Source organism: Coregonus clupeaformis, chromosome 2 (assembly GCF_020615455.1).
Source record: "Coregonus clupeaformis isolate EN_2021a chromosome 2, ASM2061545v1, whole genome shotgun sequence".
Taxonomy (NCBI): domain Eukaryota; kingdom Metazoa; phylum Chordata; class Actinopteri; order Salmoniformes; family Salmonidae; genus Coregonus; species Coregonus clupeaformis.
Window position 1 is genome coordinate 25,955,058 of NC_059193.1, and position 26,938 is coordinate 25,981,995.

Below are 26,938 nucleotides of genomic sequence, written 5' to 3' on the forward strand. Positions count from 1 at the left end.
ACAATAGTACGCAAGTATAAACACCATGGGACCACGCAGCCGTCATACCGTTCAGGAAGGAGACGCGTTCTGTCTCCTAGAGATGAACGTACTTTGGTGCGAAAAGTGCAAATCAATCCCAGAACAACAGCAAAGGACCTTGTGAAGATGCTGGAGGAAACCGGTACAAAAGTATCTATATCCACAGCAAAACGAGTCCTATATCGACATAACCTGAAAGGCCGCTCAGCAAGGAAGAAGCCACTGCGCCAAAACCGCCATAAAAAAGCCAGACTACAGTTTGCAACTGCACATGGGGACAAAGATAGACAAAGATAAACAAAAATATAACTTTTTGGCCATAATGACCATCGTTATGTTTGGAGGAAAAAGGGGGTTGCTTGCAAGCCAAAGAACACCATCCAAACCGTGAAGCACGGGGGTGGCAGCATCATGCTGTGGGGGTTCTTTGCTGCAGGAGGGACTGGTGCACTTCACAAAATAGATGGCATTATGAGGAAGGAAAATTATGTGGCTATATTGAAGCAACATCTCAAGACATCAGTCAGGAAGTTAAAGCTTGGTCGCAAATGGGTCTTCCAAATGGACAATGACCCCAAGCATACTTCCAAAGTTGTGGCAAAATGGCTTAAGTCAAGGTATTGGAGTGGCCATCACAAAGCCCTAACCTCAATCCTATAGAAAATATGTGGACAGAACTGAAAAAGCGTGTGCAAGCAAGGAGGCCTACAAACCTGACTCAGTTACACCAGCTCTGTCAGGAGGAATGGGCCAAAATTCATCCAACTTATTGTGGGAAGCTTGTGGAAGGCTACCCAAAATGTTTGACCCAAGTTAAACAATTTAAAGGCAATGCTACCAAATACTAATTGAGTGTATGTAAACTTCTGACCCACTGGGAATGTGATGAAATAAATAAAAGTGGAAATAAATCATTCCCTCTACTATTATTCTGACATTTCACATTCTTAAAAAAAAGTGGTGATCCTAACTGCCCTAAGACAGGGAATTTAAACTAGGATTAAATGTTAGGAATTGTGAAAAACTGAGTTTAAATGTATTTGGCTAAGGTGTATGTAAACTTCCGACTTCAACTGTATGAATGGAGTGCCCTCCAATTGTTAAAGGAGAACTCCGAACCCCCAAGGCACACCTGTCATTCTATATTTGGACACGGCTTTCTTGTAGCCTACATGGAAAATATGTATTATCAGGTCTAAAAGGTTTAATAAAAACATGATCCTGGTGCTTTTTCCCCCAGTAATTTCCAGACACTAGCAATACCTCTGCCAATCTCTCTTGATCAATTCTCATTATAATATCTAGCTAATCCTGCCTTCCATATGGTTGGTTCTCTATCAAAACATGTATAAATAGCTTGGTGAGATTAAATAAAGGTCTTACTTCGGGACACTTTCCCTCCTTGGAAAGTGGATTTAGACTCGGTACCAGCCGACAAGCATGCACAGGTATCATGTAAAGTCATGTGTTGGCTCATTTAGAAAGTATTCGCTGTCACCTCCCAACATCGATCCAAGTATTGATCTAATACTGTGTTGGCTCAGTTGTAAAGGATGGCTATGGGTCCACATATACTGAACAAAAATATAAATGCAGAATGCAACAACTTCAAAGATTTTACTGAGTTACAGTTCATATAAGGAAATCAGTAAATCAAAAAATTTCTTCTTTTTTTTTTTCTTCTCCCCACCTTTATTTAACCAGGTAAGCCAGTTGAGAACAAGTTCTCATTTACAACTGCGACCTGGCCAAGATAAAGCAAAGCAGTGCGATTTAAAAACAACAACAAAGAGTTACATATGGGGTAAACAAAACAAAGTAAAAAATACAACAGAAAATATATATACAGTGTGTGCGAATGTAGTAAGTTATGGAGGTAAGGCAATAAATAGGCCATAGTGCAAAATAGTTACAATTTCGTATTAACACTGGAATGATAGATGTGCAAAAGATGACGTGCAAATAGAGATACTGGGGTGCAAATTAGCTAAATAAATAACAATATGGGGATGAGTTAGTTGGGTGGGCTAATTTCAGAATGGCTGTGTACAGGTGCAGTGATTGGTAAGCTGCTCTGACAACTGACGCTTAAAGTTAGTGAGGGAGATGAGTGTCCAGCTTCAGAGATTTCGGCAGTTCGTTCCAGTCACTGGCAGCAGAGAACTGGAAGGAAAGGCGGCCAAAGGAGATGTTGGCTTTGGGGATGACCAGTGAGATATACCTGCTGGAGCGTAGACTACGGGTGGGTGTTGCTATGGTGACCAGTGAGCTAAGATAAGACAGGGATTTGCCTAGCAGTGATCTATAGATGACCTGGAGTCAGTGGGTTTGGCGACGAATATGTAGTGAGGGCCAGCCAACGAGCGTACAGGTCACAATGGTGGGTAGTATATGGGGCTTTGGTGACAAAACGGATGAAGTCAAGGATCGGTAGGATAGTCAGTTTTACGAGGGCATGTTTGGCAGCATGAGTGAAGGAGGCTTTGTTGCGAAATAGGAAGCCGATTCTAGATTTAACTTTTGATTGGAGATGCTTAATGTGAGTCTGGAAGGAGAGTTTACAGTCTAACCAGACACCTAGGTATTTGTAGTTGTCCACATACTCTAGGTCAGAGAGAGTAGTGATTCTAGTCGGGTGGGCGGGTGCAAGCAGCGTTCGGTTGAAGAGCATGCATTTAGATTTACTAGTGTTTAAGAGCAGTTGGAGGCTACGGAAGGAGTGTTGTATGGCGTTGAAGCTCGTTTGGAGGTTTGTTAACACAGTGTCCAATGAAGGGCCAGATGTATACAAAATGGTGTTGTCCGCATAGAAGTGGATCCGAGCGTCACCAGCAGCAAGAGCGACATCATTGATATACACAGAGAATAGAGTCGGCCCAAGAATTGAACCCTGTGGCACCCCCATAGAGACGGCCAGAGGTCCAGACAACAGGCCCTCCGATTTGACACATTGAACTCTATCTGAGAAGTAGTTGGTGAACCAGGCGAGGCGGTCGTTAGAGAAACCAAGGCTATTTAGTCTGCCAATAAGAATGCGGTGGTTGACACAGTCGAAAGCCTTGGCCAGGTCGATGAAGACGGCTGCGCAGTACTGTCTTTTATCGATCGCGGTTATAATATCGTTTAGGACCTTGAGCGTGGCTGAGGTGCACCCATGACCAGCCGGAAACCGGATTGCATAGCGGAGAAGGTACGGTGGGATTCGAAATGGTCGGTGATCTGTTTGTTAACTTGGCTTTCAAATACTTTCGAAGGGCAGGATGGATATAGGTCTGTAACAGTTTGGATCTAGAGTGTCACCCCCTTTGAAGAGGGGGATGACTGCGGCAGCTTTCCAATCTCTAGGGGTTGCGACAATTTCGGCTGCTAATTTTAGAAAGAAAGGGTCCAGATTGTCTAGCCCAGCTGATTTGTAGGGGTCCAGATTTTTCAGCTCTTTCAGAACATCAGCTGTCTGAATTTGTGTGAAGGAGAAGCGGGGGGGGGGGCATGGGCATGGGCAAGTTGCAGCGGAGGGTGCTGAGCTGGTGGGGGGGGGCATGGGCATGGGCAGGTTGCAGCGGAGGGTGCTGAGCTGGTGGCCGGGGTAGGGGTAGCCAGGTGGAAAGCATGGCCAGGCGTAGCAAAATGCTTGTTGAAATTCTCGATTATTGTAGATTTATCGGTGGTGACAGTGTTTCCTAGCCTCAGTGCAGTGGGCAGATGGGAGGAGGTGCTCTTATTATCCATGGACTTTACAGTGTCCCAAAACTTTTTGGGGTTAGTGCTACAGGATGCAAATTTCTGTTTGAAAAAGCTAGCCTTTGCATTCCTAACTGATTGTGTATATTGGTTCCTGACTTTCCTGAAAAGTTGCATATCGCGGGGGCTGTTCGATGCTAATGCAGTACGCCACAGGATGTTTTTGTGCTGGTCAAGGGCAGTCAAGTCTGAGGAGAACCAGGGCCTATATCTGTTCTTAGTTCTGAATTTCTGAATGGGGCATGCTTATTTAAGATTGAGAGGAAAGCACTTTTAAAGAACAACCAGGCATCCTCTACTGACGGAATGAGGTCAATATCCATCCAGGATACCCGGGGCAGGTCAATTAGAAAGGCCTGGTCGCTAAAGTGTTTTAGGGAGCGTTTGACCGCGGACCCATTACGGACGCAGGCAATAAGGCAGTGATCGCTGAGATCCTGGTTGAAGACAGCAGAGGTGTATTTAGAGGGTACATTTGTCAGGATGATATCTATGAGGGTGCCCATGTTTACAGATTTAGGGTTGTACCTGGTAGGTTCGTTGATAATTTGTGTGAGATTGAGGGCATCTAGTTTAGATTGTAGGTTGGCCGGGGTGTCAAGCATATCCCAGTTTAGGTCACCAAGCAGTACGAACTCTGAGGATAGATGGGGGGCAATCAGTTCACATATAGTGTCCAGGGCACAGCTCGGGTCTGAGGGGGGTCTGTAGCAAGCGGCAACAGTGAGAGACTTATTTCTGGAAAGGTGGACTTTTAGAAGTAGAAGCTCAAACTGTTTGGGCACAGACCTGGATAGTACGATAGAGCTCTGCAGGCTATCTCTACAGTAGATTGCAACCCCACCCCCTTTGGCAGTTCTATCGAGACGGAAAATGTTGTACAGTGAGGGGAAAAAAGTATTTGATCCCCTGCTGATTTTGTACGTTTGCCCACTGACAAAGACAGACATGATCAGTCTATAATTTTAATGGTAGGTTTATTTGAACAGTGAGAGACAGAATAACAACAAAAAAATCCAGAAAAACGCATGTCAAAAATGTTATAAATTGATTTGCATTTTAATGAGGGAAATAATTATTTAACCCTTCTGTAAAACATGACTTAGTACTTGGTGGAAAAACCCTTGTTGGCAATCACAGAGGTCAGACGTTTCTTGTAGTTGGCCACCAGGTTTGCATACATCTCAGGAGGGATTTTGTTCCACTCCTCTTTGCAGATCTTCTCCAAGTCATTAAGGTTTCGAAGCTGACATTTGGCAACTCGAACCTTCAGCTCCCTCCACAGATTTTCTATGGGATTAAGGTCTGGTGACTAGCTAGGCCACTCTAGGACCTTAATGTGCTTCTTCTTGAGCCACTCCTTTGTTGCCTTGGCCGTGTGTTTTGGGTCATTGTCATGCTGGAATACCCATCCACGACCCATTTTCAATGCCCTGGCTGAGGGAAGGAGGTTCTCGCCCAAGATTTGACAGTACATGGCCCCGTCCATCGTCCCTTTGATGCGGTGAAGTTGTCCTGTCCCCTTAGCAGAAAAACACCCCCAAAGCATAATGTTTCCACCTCCATGTTTGACAGTGGGGATGGTGTTCTTGGGGTCATAGGCAGCATTCCTCCTCCTCCAAACACGGCGAGTTGAGTTGATGCCAAAGAGCTCGATTTTGGTCTCATCTGACCACAACACTTTCACCCAGTTCTCCTCTGAATCATTCAGATGTTCATTGGCAAACTTCAGACAGGCCTGTATATGTGTTTTCTTGAGCAGGGGGAACTTGCGGGCGCTGCAGGATTTCAGTCCTTCACGGCGTAGTGTGTTACCAATTGTTTTCTTGGTGACTATGGTCCCAGCTGCCTTGAGATCATTGACAAGATCCTCCCGTGTAGTTCTGGGCTGATTCCTCACCGTTCTCATGATCATTGCAACTCCACGAGGTGAGATCTTGCATGGAGCCCCAGGCCGAGGGAGATTGACAGTTATTTTGTGTTTCTTCCATTTGCAAATAATCGCACCAACTGTTGTCACCTTCTCACCAAGCTGCTTGGCGATGGTCTTGTAGCCCATTCCAGCCTTGTGTAGGTCTACAATCTTGTCCCTGACATCCTTGGAGAGCTCTTTGGTCTTGGCCATGGTGGAGAGTTCGGAATCTGATTGATTGCTTCTGTGGACAGGTGTCTTTTATACAGGTAACAAACTGAGATTAGGAGAACTCCCTTTAAGAGTGTGCTCCTAATCTCAGCTCGTTACCTGTATAAAAGACACCTGGGAGCCAGAAATCTTTCTGATTGAGAGGGGGTAAAATACTTTTTTCTCTCATTAAAATGCAAATCAATTTAAAACATTTTTGACGTGTTTTTCTGGATTTATATGTTGTTATTCTGTCACTCACTCTTCAAACCTACCATTAAAATTATAGACTGATCATTTCTTTGTCAGTGGGCAAACATACAAAATGAGCAGGGGATCAAATACTTTTTTCCCTCACTGTAGTTGGGGATGGACATTTCTGAATTTTTGTTGGCCTTCCTAAGCCAGGATTCAGACACTGCTAGAACATCAGGGTTGGCGGAGTGTGCTAACGCAGTGAATAACTCAAACTTAGGGAGGAGGCTTCGGATGTTAACGTGCAAGAAACCAAGGCTTTTTACGGTTAGAGAAGTCAACAAATGATAACGCCTGGGGAGTAGGAGTGATACTGGGGGCTACAGGGCCTGGGTTAACCTCTACATCACCAGAGGAGGAGTAGAATAAGGATACGGCTAAAGGCTTTAAGTACTGGTCTTCTAGTGCGTTGGGTACAGAGAAAAAAAGGGGCAGATTTCCGGGCGTTGTAGAATAGATTCAGGGCATTATGTACAGACAAGGATATGAGTACAGTGGAGGTAAACCTAAGCGTTGGGTAACGATGAAAGAGAGAGCATCACTGGAGGCACCGATTGAGTCGGTCTCCGCGTGTGTGGGGGGTGGGACAAAGGAGCTATCTAAGGCAGGTTGAGCTGGGCTGGGGGATCTACAGTGAAATAGTACAATAAGAAATAACCGAAACAGCAATAGGCAAGGCATATTGACATGGGAGAGAGGCATAAAGCAATCACAGGTGTTATTCGAGAGAGCTAAGACAACAGCTGGTAATGGCGACAAAGTTTGGGCTGAGGCTAAACATAAACAGGATGCGGTACCGTATAAAGGAACAGTCCAGCAGGCATCAGTTGTATAGCTGAGGTATCATAAGGTCCGGTGAACAGCAATAGGAGAGTTCGGAGGTATTTCGGGGGCTGCTACAGCACTGGCGAGCAAGAGGCCACGGCTTGCGTGTGCTAGCTGGCCAGGGCTAGCAGATGGATTTTCGTGGTCGACGTCGTAACGGGAAGCCTGTTGAAACCACATCCAGACGATTTTGTCGGCGGGGCTCCGTGTCAACACTAGGAGGTCCAGTCTGGTTGACAGAGAGGTAGATCGCCGGGAGATGGGCCTGGCTCGAGGCTAGCTCAAGGCTGATTAGCCAACAACAACATCCATTTGGTTGCAGCTAGCTAGTTGCGATGATCCGGTGTTAAAGGTCCAGTGATTCCGGCAGAAAAACCAATATGTTCTGGGTCGATAACGCGCTGTGCAGTCAGTGCAGACTGGCCGATAATAGTCCAGGCTAGAGCTGGCTGGTAGGTAGTGCAGGCCACGGACAATGGTGAAAAACCGCTAACAGTGGCTAATAGCAAGTAGCTAGTTAGCTGGCTACTCCCTTCCGGTAGACAGAGGTAGATAGCCGGGATATGGGCCTGGCTCGAGGCTAGCTGGTGCTTGCTTCGGGTCAGTGGTGATTAGCCAACAGCAACATCCATTCGGTTGCGGCTAGCTAGTTGCGATCCGGTGTTAATGTCCAGTGATTCAGTTATTCCGGCAGAAAATCCGATGTTCTGGGTGAAAACCTCTAACGGTGGCTAATAGCAAGTAGCTAGTTAGCTGGCTAGCTAGTTTCAACTGGAGATTCTAGATAAAAGGTAAGTCAATAATATAATCCGTTCCACATTGAGTGAGGCGGGTTGCAGGAAAGTATATTTTGTAGAAGGGTGAAAAGTGTGATAGGGAAGTATGTATGAAAAATACAAAAAACAGGCTATTTACACGGACACACAACAAATAAATTCAATAGACCCTAATCTATGGATTTCACATGACTGGGCAGGGGTGCAACCATGGGTAGGCCTGGGAGGGCATAGGCCCACCCACTGGGGAGCCAGGCCCAACCGATCAGAATGAGTTTTCCCCCACAAAAGGGCTTTATTACAGACAAATACTCCTCAGTGTTTGAGATAAATAATATTTTTGTGCATATAGAACATTTCTGGGATTTTTTATTTCAACTCATGAAACATGGGACCAACACTTTACAGTTGCGTTTTATATTTTTGTTCAGTTAAGTTGTTGGCTTAGGTTTAGCAGCTGGCATTGGAAGAGGTTGTGGCAGAGACATGCCCAGCTCTGTGGGTACTGCTGGGGCTAGAAGGCTGTTTGTCTTATCTCTGTGAGTCAAAAGGAGCTGATGCATCACTGTGCCTGCAAGGGAGTCCTCTCACAAGACTGCTGCCAGGTAGTTTTTCAGTATTCGTCTGTGAGTCCCACAAGGGTTTCCTCCTGTCTGAGAATACTGAGAAGAGTTTTAGGCAGCTCTTTGAAAATTATTTTGTCTACCTGCCAGTGTTATTGTCCAACTCGAACTACCATACACAGTATCTATTTACTTGAGCACATTTGAGGTATAATGAGTCATTACGCCATTGATGTTGGTCAATTATAATACACATCAAGGTTTCTCAGCTTGTCTGTGTTAGATTGCTGCTCTGAGCTGGTCTGGGATCAGTGTGTGCTAGTTGAGGTGATGTGAGGTGATTCTGTCAGCTAGGCTCTGCAGAGCCAACAGCCTGCACTGAAACACATTATCATCAACAAGCTGCTAGCACTGCACAGCCCAATGCTTCAACAGTCTGAAATCCATTCAACCTAACGACTGAAGTAAGTGTGTGTGTGTGTGTGTGTGTGTGTGAGAGAGCGACATTTCTGTCATATCCTCTGTTTTGAGTAGTGTAATTGTAGAAATGAGACAGTGATTTTGTACTTGATTAAAAAAGTTATGTAAGTGGTCGTATTCATGACTGACAAGGACAGTCTCACAAACATCTATATAACCTCCGTTACCTCAGAGTCCTTTGCAATCACAGTGCTACATGGTGCCTTGTAGCTCAGTTGGTAGAGCATGGTGCTTGCAATGCTAGGGTTGTGGGTTTGTTTCCCACGGGGGGGGCAGTATGAAAATGTATGCAGTCACTAACTGTAAGTCGCTCTGGATAAGAGCGTCTGCTAAATGACTAAAATGTAATGGTGGATCATAATGAACTATTTAAAATGTCTGTGTGTGTATGTTTTCCTCCACAGACTGTGGCACTGAGAGGTCATGTCCCCATTCCGGCACGCCCGCTCCTAGCCAGTCCACCACCTCACACACACACGCCACCTCCAGGTCCAAGTCCCTGCGCAGACAATCCAAACCAGCGGTAAGGTCGCGCACATACACACACACACACACACACACACAAATACATACTCGGTCACATGAGTCGTTTGTATGTCATTCTGTTTTTATAAAAGGGAAACCCTGACAGTGAAACTGACCTATTTGGAACATTTTATGAAGCATGTGCTGTTAACCAGTAATTACAAATATATTCACACTCCTGTACGCCTGTCCTGAACGGCTTGTACACTCAGCTCACAAATGACATAAATGCATAATAAATCAAACTTTCCTGATTGGTTAGATTGTATACCAGTCAGTAACTGACAACTATTCTATGCAACCAGGAGATGTCGGAGAACGGCGGGGGCGGGCTGGTGCTGGTGAAGGCGCGCTTCCAATTCAAGCAGAACAACGAGGATGAGCTGTCCTTCAACAAGGGAGACCTGATCAGTGTGTTGCGCCAGGAGGAGGGCGGTTGGTGGGAGGGCTCGCTCAACGGCAAGACGGGCTGGTTCCCCAGCAACTATGTCCGCGAGGTCAAGCCCTGTGGTGAGTAGGGCTGGGAAAGAGTGTGTGTGGTACCATGCTGGACAAACACTAGACTAGATTATTATGCTTAGAAGAACTCCACCACTCATTCTGTGTGCCGTTTGCTGCTCCATAACTCCACCCCCTACTACCTTATATCCTGCAGATAAACCTGTGTCTCCTAAAGCAACTCAACTGACCAAGAGCTACTACAGTGTGGTGAGTGGGCCCTCTCCCATTGGATCTCCCTTTTCTACTGCTCCATATGCGCTGGGCCACTACAGCTTTGCTTAGGGGAACAGTTTAGGCTGTGTCAGCATTTCTGTCTCGAATAGGATGTGGGTTATTTAAATGATCTTTCTCAGGTGGTTCAGGACATCCTGGAGCATGAGAGGGAGTTTGTCAAGGAGCTGCAGACAGTGTTGAGCTGTTACCTACGACCCCTAAAGGCCAGCGACAAGTAAGCTCAACAAATAAGAATGGGGGTCAATTCATTCAGATGCAAACTGTTTAGATACATTTTGAAATACCAGTTACTAAAGAGCCTTGTGGCATTGTGAATCTCTCCGAATGACCCATGCACCATGCTGTTGTTTTTAATGGGTATATCTGTTCTACTCATTGTAATTATATGTACAGTACCAGTCAAAAGTTTGGACACACCTACTCATTCCAGAGTTGTTCTTTATTTTTACTAGTTTCTACATTGTAGAATAATAGTGAAGACATCAAAACTATGAAATAACACATATGGAATCATGTAGTAACCAAAAAAGTGTTAAACAAATCAAAATATATTTTATATTCTTCAAAGTAGCCACCCTTTGCCTTGATGACAGCTTTGCACACTCTTGGCATTCTCTCAACCAGCTTCATGAGGAATGCTTTTCCAACAGTCTTGAAGGAGTTCCCACATATGCTGAGCACTTGTTGGCTGCTTTCACTCTGCGGTCCAACTCATCCCAAACCATCTCATTTGGGTTGAGGTCGGGTGATTGTGGAGGCCAGGTCATCTGATGCAGCACTCCATCACTCTCCTTCTTGGTCAAATAGCCCTTACACAGCCTGGAGGTGTGTTTTGGGTCTTTGTCCTGTTGAAAAACAAATGATAGTCCCACTAAGCGCAAACCAGATGGGATGGCGTATCACTGCAGAATGCTGTGGTAGCCATGCTGATTAACTGTGCCTTGAATTCTAAATAAAGCACCAACAGTGTCACCAGCAAAGCACCTCCATGCTTCACGGTGGGAACCACACATGCGGAGATCATCCGTTCACCTACTCTGCGTCTCACAAGGAACCAAAAATCTCAAATTTGGACTCATCAGACCAAAGGACAGATTTCCACCGGTCTAATGTCCATTGCTCATGTTTCTTTGCCCAAGCAGGTCTCTTCTTATTATTGGTGTCCTTTAGTAGTGGTTTCTTTGCAGCAATTCGACCATGAAGGCCTGATTCATGCTGTCTCCTCTGAACAGTTGATGTTGAGATGTGTCTGTTACATGAACTCTGTGAAGCATTTATTTGGGCTGCAATCTGAGGTGCAGTTAACTCTAATGAACTCATCCTCTGCAGCAGAGGTAACTCTGGGTCTTCCTTTCCTGTGGCGGTCCTCATGAGAGCCAGTTCCATCATAGCACCTGATGGTTTTTGCGACTGCACACATTTTCCGGATTGACTGACTTTTAGATCTTAAAGTAATGGACTGTCGTTTCTCTTTGCTTATTTGAGCTGTTCTTGCCATAATATGGACTTGGTCTTTTACCAAATAGGTCTATCTTCTGTATACCACCCCTACCTTGTCACAACACAACTGATTGACTCAAACGCATTAAGAAGGAAAGACATTCCACAAATTAACTTTTAAGAAGGCACACCTGTTAATTGTAATGCAATCCAGGTGGCTACCTCATGAAGCTGGTTGAGAGAATGCCAAGTGTGCAAAGCTGTCAAGGCAAAGGGTGGCTACTTTGAAGAATCTCAAATATAAAATATATTCTGATTTGTTTAACACTTTTTTTGGTTACTACATGATTCCATATGTGTTATTTCATAGTTTTGATGTCTTCACTGTTATTCTACAATGTAGAAAATAGTAAAAGTAAAGAAAAACCCTTGAATGAGTAGGTGTGTCCAAACTTTTGACTGGTTCTGTATATCTGTTCTACTCATTGTAATTCTATGTTCTCTGCTGTGTGGTGTCCAGGCTGAGCATTACAGACAGTGGCAGTCTGAGTGGTAACCTGGAGGAGATCCTGACCTTCCAGCAGGGTCTGGTTCTTGCTCTGGACGAGTGCACCAAGTAAGTGTATGGGAGAGTAATGAGGACACAGTCTAGGGTGGGGGCAACTGAAAATGGTCCAATCACATTACCCTAACCCAATGTCTAATCTGTGTCACTACACTTTCTGCCTACTCAGCTGTTTCTATCAGATATTCTGGGGATAATTGTGATGTACACGTAACTGACATAATAATGGAAACACTTGAGTAAATGAGGGATAAAAAATATATTGAAAGGATGTAAACCATATGCAATGGGCCGTCTCCAGATATCAACCCAATTGAACAGTTATGGGAGATTCTGGAGTGGCTCATGAGACAGCGTTTTTTTTCTTCTCACAACCATCAACAAAGAATGGTGTTGCATCCCTCCAATAGAGTTCCAGACACTTGTAGAATCTATGCCAAGGCACATTGAAGCTGTTCTGGCGGCTCGTGGTGGCCCAGCACCCTATCATGTTGGTGTTTCCTTTATTTTGGCAGTTACCTGTAGCTGTAGGCCGTCATTGTAAATAAGAATTTGTTCTTAACTGACTTGCCTAGTTAAATAAAGGTTAAATAAATCAAATAAAAAAGCTCTAGATGGGATGGCCTCAGGTTACTGTGCTCCCTCTAGTGGTCAACATCTAGAATATAATCTGAAACCAAACATACAGGAACAACCCAACTGTTGTCCTAGTAACTAACACACCCACTTCTCTCTGTGTGTTGCAGGGTTCCAGAGAGCCAGCAGCGATTGGCTGCCTGTTACCTCAACCTGATTGGTCAGATCAGGACGCTGTACCGATCCTACTGCTCCAGTCACCCCTCGGCTGTCTGCGTACTCACTGACCACAGGTCAGTCCTTACGGGTATCTCAGTTCTGCATGACCTGCATCTGCATTTGATTGACATTTCACTGCAATTAAACATGTCGGTCAGTATAATAATGCAAGTAAAATGGCATGTCTTTGTGGATAGCCATAGGCTATGAAAGAGTAGTTGCAGTTTCTCTTTGACCCACTAAGTGTCATACTTTCTCTGGAAATGTAGAGGCGCAGCAGAGTGGCGTCGTTCTCATCAGTTGTGAGTGAGTGACCTTCAGTTTGTAGCCTCCTCACTCATATCCCTCACTACAATCAGCCGGGCGCTGAGGCTCTGTGAACAGTTAATCACAGTGCTGTCCATCACACACAATGTAGTAGTAATGAAACCGAGCAATGAATCAAGCGGTTGTGTAATTATTATGTTAGTTACGCAGTTAATCATGTACGCTATTGTGCAACTGGTGTTGTTATTTTTCTACTTCTCCCTGGTCTCTTGCTGCGCAATTGTTAATGTGATAACATGCACTGCATAGACAAGAGAACACAGTCATGACACACACACACACAGGAAGCTGCACACAGGATATCTATAGTTGTGGTTATGTTGTTCCAGGCAGGTGAGGCACTTTCGATTTCACACTGAACTAATTGGCATCTTTCCTACTGTGGGATTCTTTTCAGCTTTTTCCTCCACTACCAAACACATTCAACAAATCTAGATTTTTTCCATGGTAGAATGTTTTCTCTCTTTACATGGCCACCCAGCAGTATAACACTGTGTGTGTGTTGTAGTGAGGAGCTGGGTATGTTCATGGAGAGCCAGGGGGCCAGTACGCCAGGCATCCTGACCCTGACCACCAGCTTGAGTAAACCCTTCATGAGGCTGGACAAGTACCCCATCCTGCTGCAGGAGCTGGAGAGACACATGGAGGTACAGTAGGCCTCATCTGGAGCCAACATGGAGGGCAGTTGCTTAACTCTCTATAGGCCCATCTATGGATCCATATGCAACTGAGATTTAACTCACCTCCACTGTTCCAGATAACACTCCGCTACAATGCTCAAATACCATTGATATACCATGTTTTGATATCCCTCCCAAACGCATTAATGTAGTTTGGTTATATATTTTTGTACATCCACCTTAATTGGGTATTGTGTGTAAAATTATACATTATTCAACTGTTCATAATTTGTTGACTATCTTGCAGGAGGCCCACCCGGACTACAGTGACATCATGAAGGTGACGGTGGCCTTTAAGAGCTTGGTGGTAGGTACAGAACCCCTGTGGTTCCTCATGAAATGTTTAGGTAGACATGGTCCATAGAGATTAGCCATGTGCACTGAATACTGTATCAACTCACTAGTCTAGAGTAGCATAATCTAGTCTATATTACCTAACACTACCGAGAACTGTCTGTCTTGATGAAAGTACACTTAGTGATTTTCAGTGCATGAAACTAATAAAGACAGTCCTTCTCTGAAAATTGGAGCTGTTGCTTGTATCTAGTTCTTATGTTGCCAAACTGAGTCGATGGAGCATCACATAAAAGACAGTCTTCCATGAGAGCAATAGTCTTCCATGAGAGCAATGCTCAAGGTGATACGCCCATCTCAGCAGTTTTAATGAAAAAAATATCTTGCTTCCTATGTAATATGTCCTCATTGAAATGCTTTTTCCTATGGTGGGTTGTGGACTGAAATAGCAGCATCTGTTGGAGCAGTAGTTTGAGAGGCATTTTCTATAGTGTGGCTGAGAGTTTGGAGTTTGCGGGGAAGCGTTGACTCACACACTCATCCTGTGGTAGTCTCTTGAGGTGTGTGTGTGTGTGTGTGATGTATGTTCAGGTGTGTATTTGAACATTTCCAAAGGTTAACTTGTTATTTTGGGTCTGCCAGCCCTATTTACATGAACCTGGTTGGTGTTGCTTTGTCATTTTGTATTTGTGAGAGGGGGGGAATCCCCCTTTTTGGTCCCGCTAAACTGTTCTCTCTAACTCACCTTTGCACGATGCACAGTTATTTTATACCTGTTGCAGTGCTGCCATATCATGGACATTTTTATATTACAGAGTGCAAATGCTTACTAAACCAGGCTTAAAACAGCTACAGTGGGGAAAAAAGTATTTAGTCAGCCACCAATTGTGCAAGTTCTCCCACTTAAAAAGATGAGAGAGGCCTGTAATTTTCATTATAGGTACACGTCAACTATGACGGACAAATTGAGGAAAAAAAATCCAGAAAATCACATTGTAGGATTTTTAATGAATTGATTTGCAAATTATGGTGGAAAATAAGTATTTGGTCACCTACAAACAAGCAAGATTTCTGGCTCTCACAGACCTGTAACTTCTTCTTTAAGAGGCTCCTCTGTCCTCCACTCGTTACCTGTATTAATGGCACCTGTTTGAACTTGTTATCAGTATAAAAGACACATGTCCACAACCTCAAACAGTCACACTCCAAACTCCACTATGGCCAAGACCAAAGAGCTGTCAAAGGACACCAGAAACAAAATTGTAGACCTGCACCAGGCTGGGAAGACTGAATCTGCAATAGGTAAGCAGCTTGGTTTGAAGAAATCAACTGTGGGAGCAATTATTAGGAAATGGAAGACATACAAGACCACTGATAATCTTCCTCGATCTGGGGCTCCACGCAAGATCTCACCCCGTGGGGTCAAAATGATCACAAGAACGGTGAGCAAAAATCCCAGAACCACACGGGGGGACCTAGTGAATGACCTGCAGAGAGCTGGGACCAAAGCCAAAGCCTACCATCAGTAACACACTACGCCGCCAGGGACTCATCCTGCAGTGCCAGACGTGTCCCCCTGCTTAAGCCAGTACATGTCCAGGCCCATCTGAAGTTTGCTAGAGTGCATTTGGATGATCCAGAAGAGGATTGGGAGAATGTCAGATGAAACCAAAATAGAACTTTTTGGTAAAAACTCAACTCGTCGTGTTTGGAGGACAAAGAATGCTGAGTTGCATCCAAAGAACACCATACCTACTGTGAAGCATGGGGGTGGAAACATCATGCTTTGTGGCTGTTTTTCTGCAAAGGGACCAGGACGACTGATCCGTGTAAAGGAAAGAATGAATGGGGCCATGTATCGTGAGATTTTGAGTGAAAACCTCCTTCCATCAGCAAGGGCATTGAAGATGAAACGTGGCTGGGTCTTTCAGCATGACAATGATCCCAAACACACCGCCCGGGCAACGAAGGAGTGGCTTCGTAAGAAGCATTTCAAGGTCCTAGAGTGGCCTAGCCAGTCTCCAGATCTCAACCCCATAGAACATCTTTGGAGGGAGTTGAAAGTCCGTGTTGCCCAGCGACAGCCCCAAAACATCACTGCTCTAGAGGAGATCTGCATGGAGGAATGGGCCAAAATACCAGCAACAGTGTGTGAAAACCTTGTGAAGACTTACAGAAAACATTTGACCTGTGTCATTGCCAACAAAGGGTATATAACAAAGTATTGAGAAACTTTTGTTATCGACTAAATACTTATTTTCCACCATAATTTGCAAATAAATTCATGAAAAATCCTACAATATGATTTTCTGGATATTTTTTTCTCATTTTGTCTGTCGTAGTTGACGTGTACCTATGATGAAAATTACAGGCCTCTCATCTTTTTAAGTGGGAGAACTTGCACAATTGGTGGCTGACTAAATACTTTTTTTCCCCACTGTATTATCTTGTGGTTAATCTATTCACCACACACTAACAGTGTTTCAATTTCTCATATGAACTATACAGTAATGGGCACCTCTCCTTCCAGACCCAGTGTCAGGACCTGCGGAAGCGTAAGAACCTGGAACTACAGATCCTGTCAGAGCCAGTGAGAGGCTGGGAGGGAGACGGCATGAAGTCTCTGGGTCACGTGGCCTACATGTCCCAGGTCCACATGCAGAACGGGACCAATGAGGTGAGAGCAACAGGTACAGGTGTCCCCCAATATTAAGTGTTAGGATTTGGGGACGGTAAGCTGATCCTAGCTCTGTGTAAGGGCAACTACCCAGAGAGAGTGCTACAGACCACCTCAGAGAAGGTCAAAGTTCAAAATAACAATGTTTTGAGCAGCATGAACGTGTGGTTTGGCAAATAACAAGAAAAGTGAGGTAGACCATTTACATTCTCTGCTTGACAACCAGGAAATAGAATTGTTGCCTGTTTGTTCACTCACAGGCTTAGAATTGATACAATTCTGGGGAAATATGTCCTTGTATCAATTCTAAGCCTGTCGATAGCATTTCCAAATGACTAAACGTGCCATTACCACACTACTTGGAGCAGATTGTTTCCGTCCAACACATTCTGGAGATGAGTCCTATATGCTGATTGCCACCCCATCTCATACATTAGGCCTGTGAATCTAAATTCATTATGAATCAGAAACCTCAGACTGGCCAAATATAGAGTGGAAAGCCATCCCCCCTGTAGTGTGGTTTCTGTGTAGGGGTTGACTATGAGGATCTGAAGGCTGAGAGGAACAAATGTCTGGCTGTGTTTTGGTCAGATTGAAGCACCACCTAACGTCAATCTAACGTCTTTCAAACCTATTTCCTGTTTTCTTTACCTTTTAACTTAGCTGAAATATTGTGATTTGGGATTCACATTCGATGTCAAATCAAATGTATTCGTCACGTACACAGTTTACAGCAGGTATAAAATGTGCAGCGAAATGCTTTTGGGCTAGGTCCCTCAACAATGCAGTACATGTGACAGTGATTTTCATGTCCCATTGCCCCAGTTCCCAGACGCTCACCTGTGGGTGTCAATGTGTGTGTTTGACATATCTACGTCTGATTCTGTGACGCTGAATGTGTGTTCCCATAGGAGAAAGAGGAGCGCTACCTCATGATGTTTCCCAGTGTGCTGGTCATGCTGTCTGCTAGTCCGCGGATGAGCGGCTTCATATACCAGGTAACCTAATGAGGACCAGGTGCGTGTCCTCTGAATGTGTCCCAGGTATTGCACTCAATCTGGGGTAGTGTGTCACCCCCCCCTCTCTTTCTCTTTCTTCCCCCCAGGGAAGGCTGCCACTGACAGGCTCCACAGTCTCCAGACAGATGGCGGACACAGAGAACGGCCACTACACTTTTGAGATCACAGGTACCGTAGGTTAGCGAGGGAGCCTTTTTTAGTAATTTAGCGGACGCTCTTATCCAGAGCGACTTACAGTAGTGAGTGCATACATTTTCATACGCTTTGGTATAGTCTGCAGTTCCATCAAATAGATGAATTATGGTGATTTCCAATCAGTGTCAGGGATTGGGTTTCCTGTGAAAGGCCTATATCTTAACACACTGGTCCTGTTGAATAGATTGGAGGTCACCGGTCCATTATATTCTACACATCAGTGGGTTGAAGGTCAGTAATGCAGTTGTGCCTAATTTTAGCGAACCAAGGGAGGATTTCCTATAGAACATCCCTTTGATAAAATAAAAGCAAGCTGCTCTAACAGTCATTCTCATTCCAAACGCTGGCTGTGTAAACCTTGATTCATCTCGGTTTTAATGATGCAATGACTCGTGACATTCACTGAGGGAAAGGGAAATGATACTACATCAATGAGTTATGTGAACTATGCATCATAGCGTTTATGCAATGCTATCATTAACATGACAGGTCTGCAGGGAGAACCACTCATCATAGTTGTCTTATTTACTTGCCGCATGACACAGGCTATGATTGGCTAACTGGTTTTGTAACCATGACACCATAATCCAGTCCCGACTCACCAGCTGTCATGGTGGACGTTTATGATTCATGCCAGGTGCCTATATGTGGGCTTTACGAAACGCCTTGCAAACAGTTCTACCCACACCTAACTCTAGGTAACCTAGCCTGAAACTTCCCTGCAAAGTGCAACCCACTGAAGTGTGTGTGTGTGTGTTGCAGGAAGCACGATGGATCGCGTCACAGTGTTCTGCAGTAACCCCCAGGAGCTGCAGGAGTGGCTGGACCATCTCCATGCCTACACCGAAGGAGCAAGCCCAGTGGGCCCCATTATCAAGGTAAAGACATGATGGCACACTGTTCATGATTTCTTTTTTCAAAGATTCAGAAAGTGCCGTTGTGTAGAGAACGTTCACTAAACAAAATGGCCGTGCTGTATTTCCCTCTAGACTTGGTCATAGTGTGAAAACATTCACACCACTTCACATATAGCTAGAACTCGCATTGCACTGAACCATTTGAACATCCACCGCACTTCACACATGGCTGGCACTTGCATTAAACTTGCATTGAACCTCACACATCCCATCTGACTGTCTTTCCTCTGTGTATGGACTATGTAGAACGAGTTGGGAAAGCCGGTCAGTATGGTGGGCACCCCCACTCACCAATCCCACCTGCCCAGCTTCAGCACCCCCAGCCAGGCCAACCGGGGACCCCTGGAGCCCCCCAAGACCACCAAGCCCTGGTCCCTGAGCTGCCTGCGCCCCGCCCCACCCCTCAAGCCCTCCGCTGCACTGTGCTACAAGGAGGTAGGCCAACCCAGACCTACAGTATATCCATCTATCTCTTTGTGCTTCACTCTTGATACTGGAGAGCTGCAGTGTGTGCAGGGTTTTGTTCCAGCCCAGCACTAACCCTCTAGAGTCTGGAGCTATTCAGCTTCTTGATGAGTAGCTGATTACTTGAATCATGATATAGTGCTGGGTTAGGACAAAAGCCTACACACACTACGTTGATTCAGAGCCTGGGGTAAAGGGTACTGCTTTACGTCTTACAGTAACATGACTCTAACAGGCCCAGGGAAAAACCCTGTCAGATATAGCTGTTTGTGTGGGCAAAGCGCTTAGCAGATGAGTAGGCAAACGGTGGTCCCAGAAGCTATATAAAAACAGTGTATAGACAAGGTGGGCGGGGGGGGGTGTATTGGTGATAAGTAACTACATTCATTCCGGTACAGACCTGTGTTTGAATGGTGTTTGTCTGGCAGTCAGGTTGACCTGGTGGTGGACTGCACCAGCTGCTACTCCACAGGCTTGGGAAGTGGTCAGTGTATGGTGAGGTCGAGCTAGGTCACTGGCCGTTTATTTCGCCAGAATAGTCCTCTTAAAAATGGTTATAGTTTTGCATAGATCCATGAAAACATTGACAAAAATACGTTACATACATTGACGTAGGTTGAAAAAATGTCATTTGTGGTGAGATTTCACGATATTCTAAAGCGCAGCAGTTCAACTCTGAGCATTACCCACCATGCTCTCTGCCCCCAGGGTTAAAGAAGCTATTAGCTAGGATCTCCTCTACCTCTCTGGAGAATGCATCTCCCCTTTCCCTCTCTCTTTCTCTGTGGAATCATCACTCTGTTTTCTTCACACTGCCGGATGAAGGGGGGGAGATATATTGACATTTTCACTGTTCACCCTCTTCTAATTTCTCACACCATTTCTTTTTTCTCATACACCTCTCTCTCTCTCTCCATACTGGCTGCTGTAGAGGATGTCTTATATCTTGAAGGTAAGGCTAGATATATCTCTATCTCTCTCTTTCTGTGTGGATGTGTGCGTCCATGTGCTGAAGTGGCATGTCATTGCTCTGTTTGCCTCTCCCTCTTCCTCTGCTGTAAGCTGTTGGTTTCCTGTGTGCTCTGCTGCCTTGTCTGTCTTTTATCCCCTGTACTCACCAAGAGCCTCTGGCAGACGGTCTACCTGAGATCTCTATCTGTTTTCTAGGTAACACAAAGCTACTTCTAGGTAACAGATACAAGTGGAATTTGATGCAGAAACACTCGTCCCCCTCAGCTTTTATAAAGAATCATTGTCATAGGCTTACATTTTGAAAATGGGGAAAATATATAGTCCCGCTTTTGAATAGGTCTGTTAGGGAGCTTTATTGAGATGGACACATTGTGCATAAATGAACCGGTGTGTGCTTTATTTTCAACGAAGCAGCTTCTTGTTGCACTTTGGCTAGCATATGATCAAATAAGAATGAATAAATGCCAATTTACAGGTTTAAATTGAAATTTTATTTGTCAAATTACAGGTTTGAAAATGGGAGGGTTACATATAAGAGGGTTTAAAATAAATTATTCATTATTTTAATAATGATCTCGTTAATGGTAAAGGTGATTCATTATAGCAGACGTGATGACATCATCGGCCACATGGTTATGCTAAAAACAAAATGTGTTAATTAATGACTCGGAGGGGACACATTTTGTTTCTAAAAGTAAACTGTTTAAAATAACACCAGGGTCGTGTTCATTAGGCACCAAATGGAAGAAACCTGACTGAAACGGGGAGTGGCTACTTAGAATTGTCCAATAAGAAATGATCATTTTTGTTTCCTGTTGCGTGCCCTAATGAACATGACCCAGGTTTCTTTGGTTACTGCTGTCCCATGCTTGTGGAACATCTAAGACTTTGTCGCCGTGTTTGTTTTTGTCTATGGAGGCAATGTGTGTGTGTGTGTGTGTGTGTTACTGTAGGCTTGCATTTACCATGATGTTTTTCCCCCTGGCTTGAAGGTGTGTGTCACTGTGTTGGCTATGACTCTGTGTACAGTACCCTCCTAACAGTTCTGTCACTCCTACAGGACTCCAGTAAGAGCCCGGGGCCCATTAAGAAGTTCCTCCCAAAACGCAGAGCAGAAAGAAAACATTCCGACGATGAGTTCCTCTTGCGGAAAAGTAGGTTTGATCATTGCACTCTAGGAAATGATAGATAAATATGTTGCCACCAAGGAAAGCACAGATTCACACTCGGCGTGGCAAAATCCAGTCACCGCCTAACCAATGACCCTGTTTCTCTCACTGTGAATCAACACTCCAGTGTAATTCACTGCACATAACGCATATCTCACGTGGTTTATGGTACCTCACACATTCAGTACCATCGCAAGGTGAGCGTGAAAATCAATTGCTTTTCAAACACATCCAGCTCCTAGTATCTGTCACAACTGTCCAGTGAAATCTCACTTTTAAAAGTTCATAGTCTGTTAACTCATACCCAAATAATGTTGTTGACTCATCCTATACTCATATTTGTGGCCAAAGTGTAAATAAAATAAAAAACACTTAAACACCTCAAACTTGTATCTCAAATGCTTGCTGTTTCCTCATTTAACGTGATGTCAAGTTGGCTCATTGGCTGAGCTGGCCAATCAGCTGTTTACGTGCCATGAATATTTTTTATGACCGGTATACGCCCACACAATTCTGTTGTACGTCCATACCATTCAAACACAGAAAAGCTGCTTTTAAACATACTTCATTACCATTTATTGGAAGGGAAACAATTTCACTCATATTGTAATTAATTATTGGTCATATTTAATAGAAATCTGGAAACACTGGACAGTCACTTTAAATTACCTGGAACAATGAGAGGGAAACAGACCATCTGTAACAGTTACCATAGAGATGAAGCAGCTAAATCAGTTGTCTGTCTGTGTGTCAGTTGAACGTTGGAATTTCAAAGTCTGTTTTTGTGGTTCAGAAGGCTCCTGACTCCCGGTTTCCCCTGTGTGCCTTTGATTGACAGGTACAGCTGCTCTGGAGGAGGATGCCCAGATTCTGAAGGTGATCGAGGCCTACTGCACAGGGGCCAGCCAGCATCAGACCAACACAGGTGAGCCGAAGTGTGTGTGTGTGCGTTCACGCGCACTTGTATGCATCTGTGTGTGAGTGATGTATTTGTTTCAACCTGTCATAGATGTGTGTGTTATACAGACAAATCGTTTATTTCTACAGGTCCAAGGTGTGTGTGTGTGTGTGTGTGTACCACACCTTTAATGGCCCATAGATAGGCATGGGAATGACTAAGGCTTACATATGTGTTATTGTGTGTGTCTGCAGCGGTGAGGAAAGAGTCTGTCCCTCAGGTCCTGCTGCCGGAGGAAGAGAAGATCATGGTGGAGGAGATGAAGAACAACGGTCAAACAATCATAGAAGAAAAGTAAGATGGCCATCACTCAGGAGAATATACTTTTATTAAACCATTACAACACTGTGTATTAGGGCGAGGCGGTATACCATATTTTACTATATACCGCTATTGATGCATGGACGGTTTGGGTTTTTACTTCTATACCTTCTATAACGGTTTTTCAATGTTTGGTTTGTTAAATGTGATAGGCAACTCCAGCGTGTGTAACTCCGTTATCTACTTGAGTCCTCTTTCTCCCATCTGCTGCATGCCACTTTCCACACCAAGCCCTGCCCCCTGTCACTCAAGGAGAGAGCATTTGTTCGACCATGGAGGAACTAAAACTTTATTGCCCTTCACTCTGCAGTCTGCATGGTCAGATGCAGAAAGATGTTGGTGACAATGATGCTGCTTTCCACAAGCGTTCTATAATTACACTATTAATTTGTCTATCTTACTGTCTGCAAACTACTGTCTGCTAGTTAGTATTTTCTTAGTAAGTTGTGGCTAAAATAACTATTGTTAGCCGCTAATGCTAATTGCTAGTTAGCTGGCTAAGAGTCAGAGGAATCGTAGATGGCTAATACAGCCTGGTACCAGTGCCGGGGTAGGTCTAGATAAGCATGTTTGTGCAATTTTATCTTAAATTAGAGAGGAATAGGTGAAACATGAATATGTTAGCTAGCTGGCTAGCTACATGACGTAAGAAAACATGGAATGTAACATCTAATTAGGGTCCCCTAGAAACTTTGGCTCCTACCCTGTCAATAATTCCCATTTGAAATCGCTTATAATTTGATGCCCCCTAAGATCATGAACTACTCATAAAGTATACTTTGGATCATAATATGATATTTTGTCCATATCGCCCAGCCCTACTTTGTATGCACATAGATCTGCATTTAGTTTTGTTTAGGTGGTCGTTTCAGCACATCTAATATGAGGCTTGTTTAAGTCTACTGTAGGACACAATGGTATTTATTGATCCATTTAAATTAAGAAATGTATTTCTTTACATAATGACTTTAAGGTATTAGCAAGTGGTGGTTTTGCCTTGAACATTGAGAAGCAAGAAATTGTCTCGTCAATATTTGTGAAATTGTTATGTTCGACTGCCTGGAACACTCAAATTCCAAAGCCTTTGTCAAGGAACATAATGTGACATTAAAAGAATATGCTATTGTCCCACTTTCTGATAACCTTTGTTTCTTGACTGGTAGGAGTCTGGTTGATGCGGTGTATGCTTTAAAGGATGAGGTCCATGAATTAAAGAAGGTAAAACAGTAGATTAACTATTAATGTTCACTCTGACAAATGTAAAGGCTGACAAGCCATTTTGTTTAGTAGTGGGTAATTGTGGTTTGTGTTGGTGCATACTTGTGGGTGTAGGTGTGTGTGTTCTTCTCACACGTCTGTGCTGTGTAATATTGAACTTGTATGTGTTTCGTCAGGAGAATAAGTGGATGAAGCAATGTCTGGAGGAGGAGCAGAAGTCTCGTAAGGAGCTGGAGAGAGTGGTCAGGAAGCTGGCCAAGCAGAAGAACGACTGTGCCTGGGAGGATGGAGGTTACTGAACAACTCCCCACACCTACCCAACTACCTACCTACCTATCCCGTGTGTGTGTGCGACTGTTTGTGACTGTTCAATCCCTACAACACAGAAGGGTTGGATTCATGTATCTGGACCTTGGTTAGAACAACTCTCTGTTCTGATGCTTGGCCTCACATGCTGAACTCTTCATTATCTAACCAGAAGCGAAAATTCTGATTGGTTGCCTCCTGTCTGCTGGCACTGTGATTGGTCAACTCTGATGGAACCATTTCGGACAAAGGAGAAATAGCTAGTGCTCTAGTGTCACCAGCTGCATCGCCACTCTGGACTACTGTGTCTACATTTCAATAGGAAATCTAATGGGAGCGAGAAGCCATCTTTTAGGTTTAATGGGTGTTCTCTTGCATGCACTTGTTTCAGCAGGAGAGCAACTCCCTCCGCCATAAGTAGGGCTCATCTGTCCCACTCTATGTCTGTTACAGCATTGTTTGTTTATTTCGGTGTTGAGGACACCCCCCGCAGCCTTGTCGGGAAAGAGCGTGGCTTGCATCGAGCTTTAGTGAACATGATTGGCATTTTGTGATTGCACATTCTAGACGTGAGACTCTGTGTCTCCAAGCAATTTCGTAGGCCTAAAAGCTTTAGCTTTTCATTTCAGATGGGTGAGACCTATCCATGGACTATCAAACAGTCTTCTAGTTCATGGTGAGTGGATTTCAATACTGCTCATATCCAAGCTGGTATTAATATTAGCGAATAACGTCCTTGACTGTGTTTCTTACAATCTGCATGGATGTACAGTATTTTTAAGGTATTGTTACTCATTAGACATGTGATGATCAATATATATATATATATATAGGCCAAAGCTATCAGGGATATAGATATATAACAAATAGAAAATGACATGGTGTATTGCGCATAGAATAGAATAGAATAGACACATGTAAAGATGATGACAATTATGTCGCCTATACTTTCTTACCGAAACGATATACCGATAACAATTAAATACATGTACTAATAATACATAGCTTTGCGTTATTCTGGGGTTAAAGAACATATATTGCTTATTTATTTTCCATTAAAACATTTCATTATGTAGAAACGTGTATATTGTATGTAGGCTATATGGTACTGGGAACCCACTTGGGGCAGTCTGGGTTTCTGCCTTAAACCAACCCGCACTGCAGAAACCACCTCTACGGAATGATAACCTAAGGAAAAAATGGTTTTAAGTGATCTTATTTATTTGACATTGTCCATTGGGGAAGACAAAACACAACCCATTTTGATTTTAAGAATTTGGTACTACAGGAACAATGTTATTTGTACGTAGTAAACTGTCCCACAATGTGAGTTGGGGTTACATTCCTGTGCCGTTTTCACAGAGCGTCTGAGTAGGATTGCTGTTCTAGGATCAGGCCCTCATGTCCATTTTGATCCTTACTAATTATGGTCTAAAAGGGAACAAAGATGATCCTTTTCTCGGACGCTTTATAAATATCGTCCCTGGTCTGACATTTTCATGCTTCTTTCTCATATTAGTTAATGCAGATGGCGCGATGTCCCCACTTTGATTGTGTTGATGGAGAGTGTAAAATGTGTGTAGTGCAATCAAGTGCCTCCTGATCCCAGTGGATTAAGTTATGAGGTACAGAGGAAGTGGGTGGGGATTTACATGCACAGGTTTTCTGTCATGTTTTGTCACATTTCAGTGGGACTGATGGCACTGTTTAGACGTTCATGGGGACAGGTAAGGGTCGGGTAACGATTCCATGTGGAATCAGGCTTTGACGCCTTATGTCAAGGCCTTAGGTGAAAGATGATTCAGTTGAATCACAGCACTTCCTCCCAGGATGACATGTAGTGCATGCACTGTAAAAGCTGATGTCAACCTCATACTGCAGAGTGACAGTAGGAAGTTGATAAAAATGCAATGTGACCGCTCCAGTTTGACTGTTTTTACTTTACAGTGTCACTCTGAGACAGTCAGTTGGGCAGTAGACCAGAATGTGTAAAGAAACGTATCTCGGTTAATGTACAGTGATGACTCCTCCACGCCCTTAACCAAAATGGGCCTATTGCCTTGTTCCTGTTTCCTGGCCACTGTGTGTTCTCTGTAGTCCTGATGTATAGCGGTATACTGTTACAAGCTGTTGTGTTCCAAGTCCCACGGGCTATGTCAGGTCCCACGGGCTATGTCAGGTCCCACGGGCTATGTCAGGTCCCACGGGCTATGTCAGGTCCCACGGGCTATGTCAGGTCCCCACGGGCTATGTCAGGCCCCACGGGCTATGTCAGGTCAGGTCAGCTCCACATGTTTTGTCATCTGTACAAATGTCCTTCAATATCATTTTCATGTTTTATTGCTGAGATTATTATTTTTACCATCAATGTTTTTTTTCTTCATAAAGTATCTTATAGTTTTCAATGCCTGATAGCGTAAGCGAGCACTTAGAGGGTCGGCAGACCACTCCACGTGTATCATTTGAAAAAGTATCTTGATTCAAAATTATAACTATTGTAAGGCTTTTTTTTTTGTAGCGGCTGCATACTTTCATGTTTTCAGTATGGTCGTTCTTTTAATAAAAATCTTAACTTGA

At 44.0% G+C, this 26,938-nt stretch overlaps 1 protein-coding gene across 5 annotated transcripts in view; it reads left to right on the forward strand.

Annotated features, from left to right (window-relative positions):
• LOC121532234 (rho guanine nucleotide exchange factor 6) overlaps positions 1 to 26,938 on the forward strand; it is a 36,054-nt gene extending 9,116 nt beyond the window's left edge. For 2 of the 5 annotated variants that reach the window (XM_041838059.2, XM_041838076.2), the window contains 19 exons: positions 9,188 to 9,306; positions 9,614 to 9,818; positions 9,964 to 10,016; positions 10,163 to 10,257; positions 12,004 to 12,099; positions 12,795 to 12,917; positions 13,679 to 13,817; positions 14,098 to 14,157; positions 16,675 to 16,821; positions 17,733 to 17,819; positions 17,927 to 18,008; positions 18,798 to 18,913; positions 19,199 to 19,387; positions 20,349 to 20,369; positions 21,450 to 21,543; positions 22,397 to 22,483; positions 22,711 to 22,810; positions 24,001 to 24,055; positions 24,232 to 26,938. In XM_041838059.2, the coding sequence (XP_041693993.1) occupies positions 9,188 to 9,306; positions 9,614 to 9,818; positions 9,964 to 10,016; positions 10,163 to 10,257; positions 12,004 to 12,099; positions 12,795 to 12,917; positions 13,679 to 13,817; positions 14,098 to 14,157; positions 16,675 to 16,821; positions 17,733 to 17,819; positions 17,927 to 18,008; positions 18,798 to 18,913; positions 19,199 to 19,387; positions 20,349 to 20,369; positions 21,450 to 21,543; positions 22,397 to 22,483; positions 22,711 to 22,810; positions 24,001 to 24,055; positions 24,232 to 24,354 (1,991 nt within the window). In that variant the 3' untranslated portion in view covers positions 24,355 to 26,938. The remainder of the gene's footprint in view (positions 1 to 9,187; positions 9,307 to 9,613; positions 9,819 to 9,963; positions 10,017 to 10,162; positions 10,258 to 12,003; positions 12,100 to 12,794; positions 12,918 to 13,678; positions 13,818 to 14,097; positions 14,158 to 16,674; positions 16,822 to 17,732; positions 17,820 to 17,926; positions 18,009 to 18,797; positions 18,914 to 19,198; positions 19,388 to 20,348; positions 20,370 to 21,449; positions 21,544 to 22,396; positions 22,484 to 22,710; positions 22,811 to 24,000; positions 24,056 to 24,231) is intronic. The other 3 variants (XR_006661989.1, XR_006661988.1, XM_041838067.2) reach the window with 3 other exon arrangements.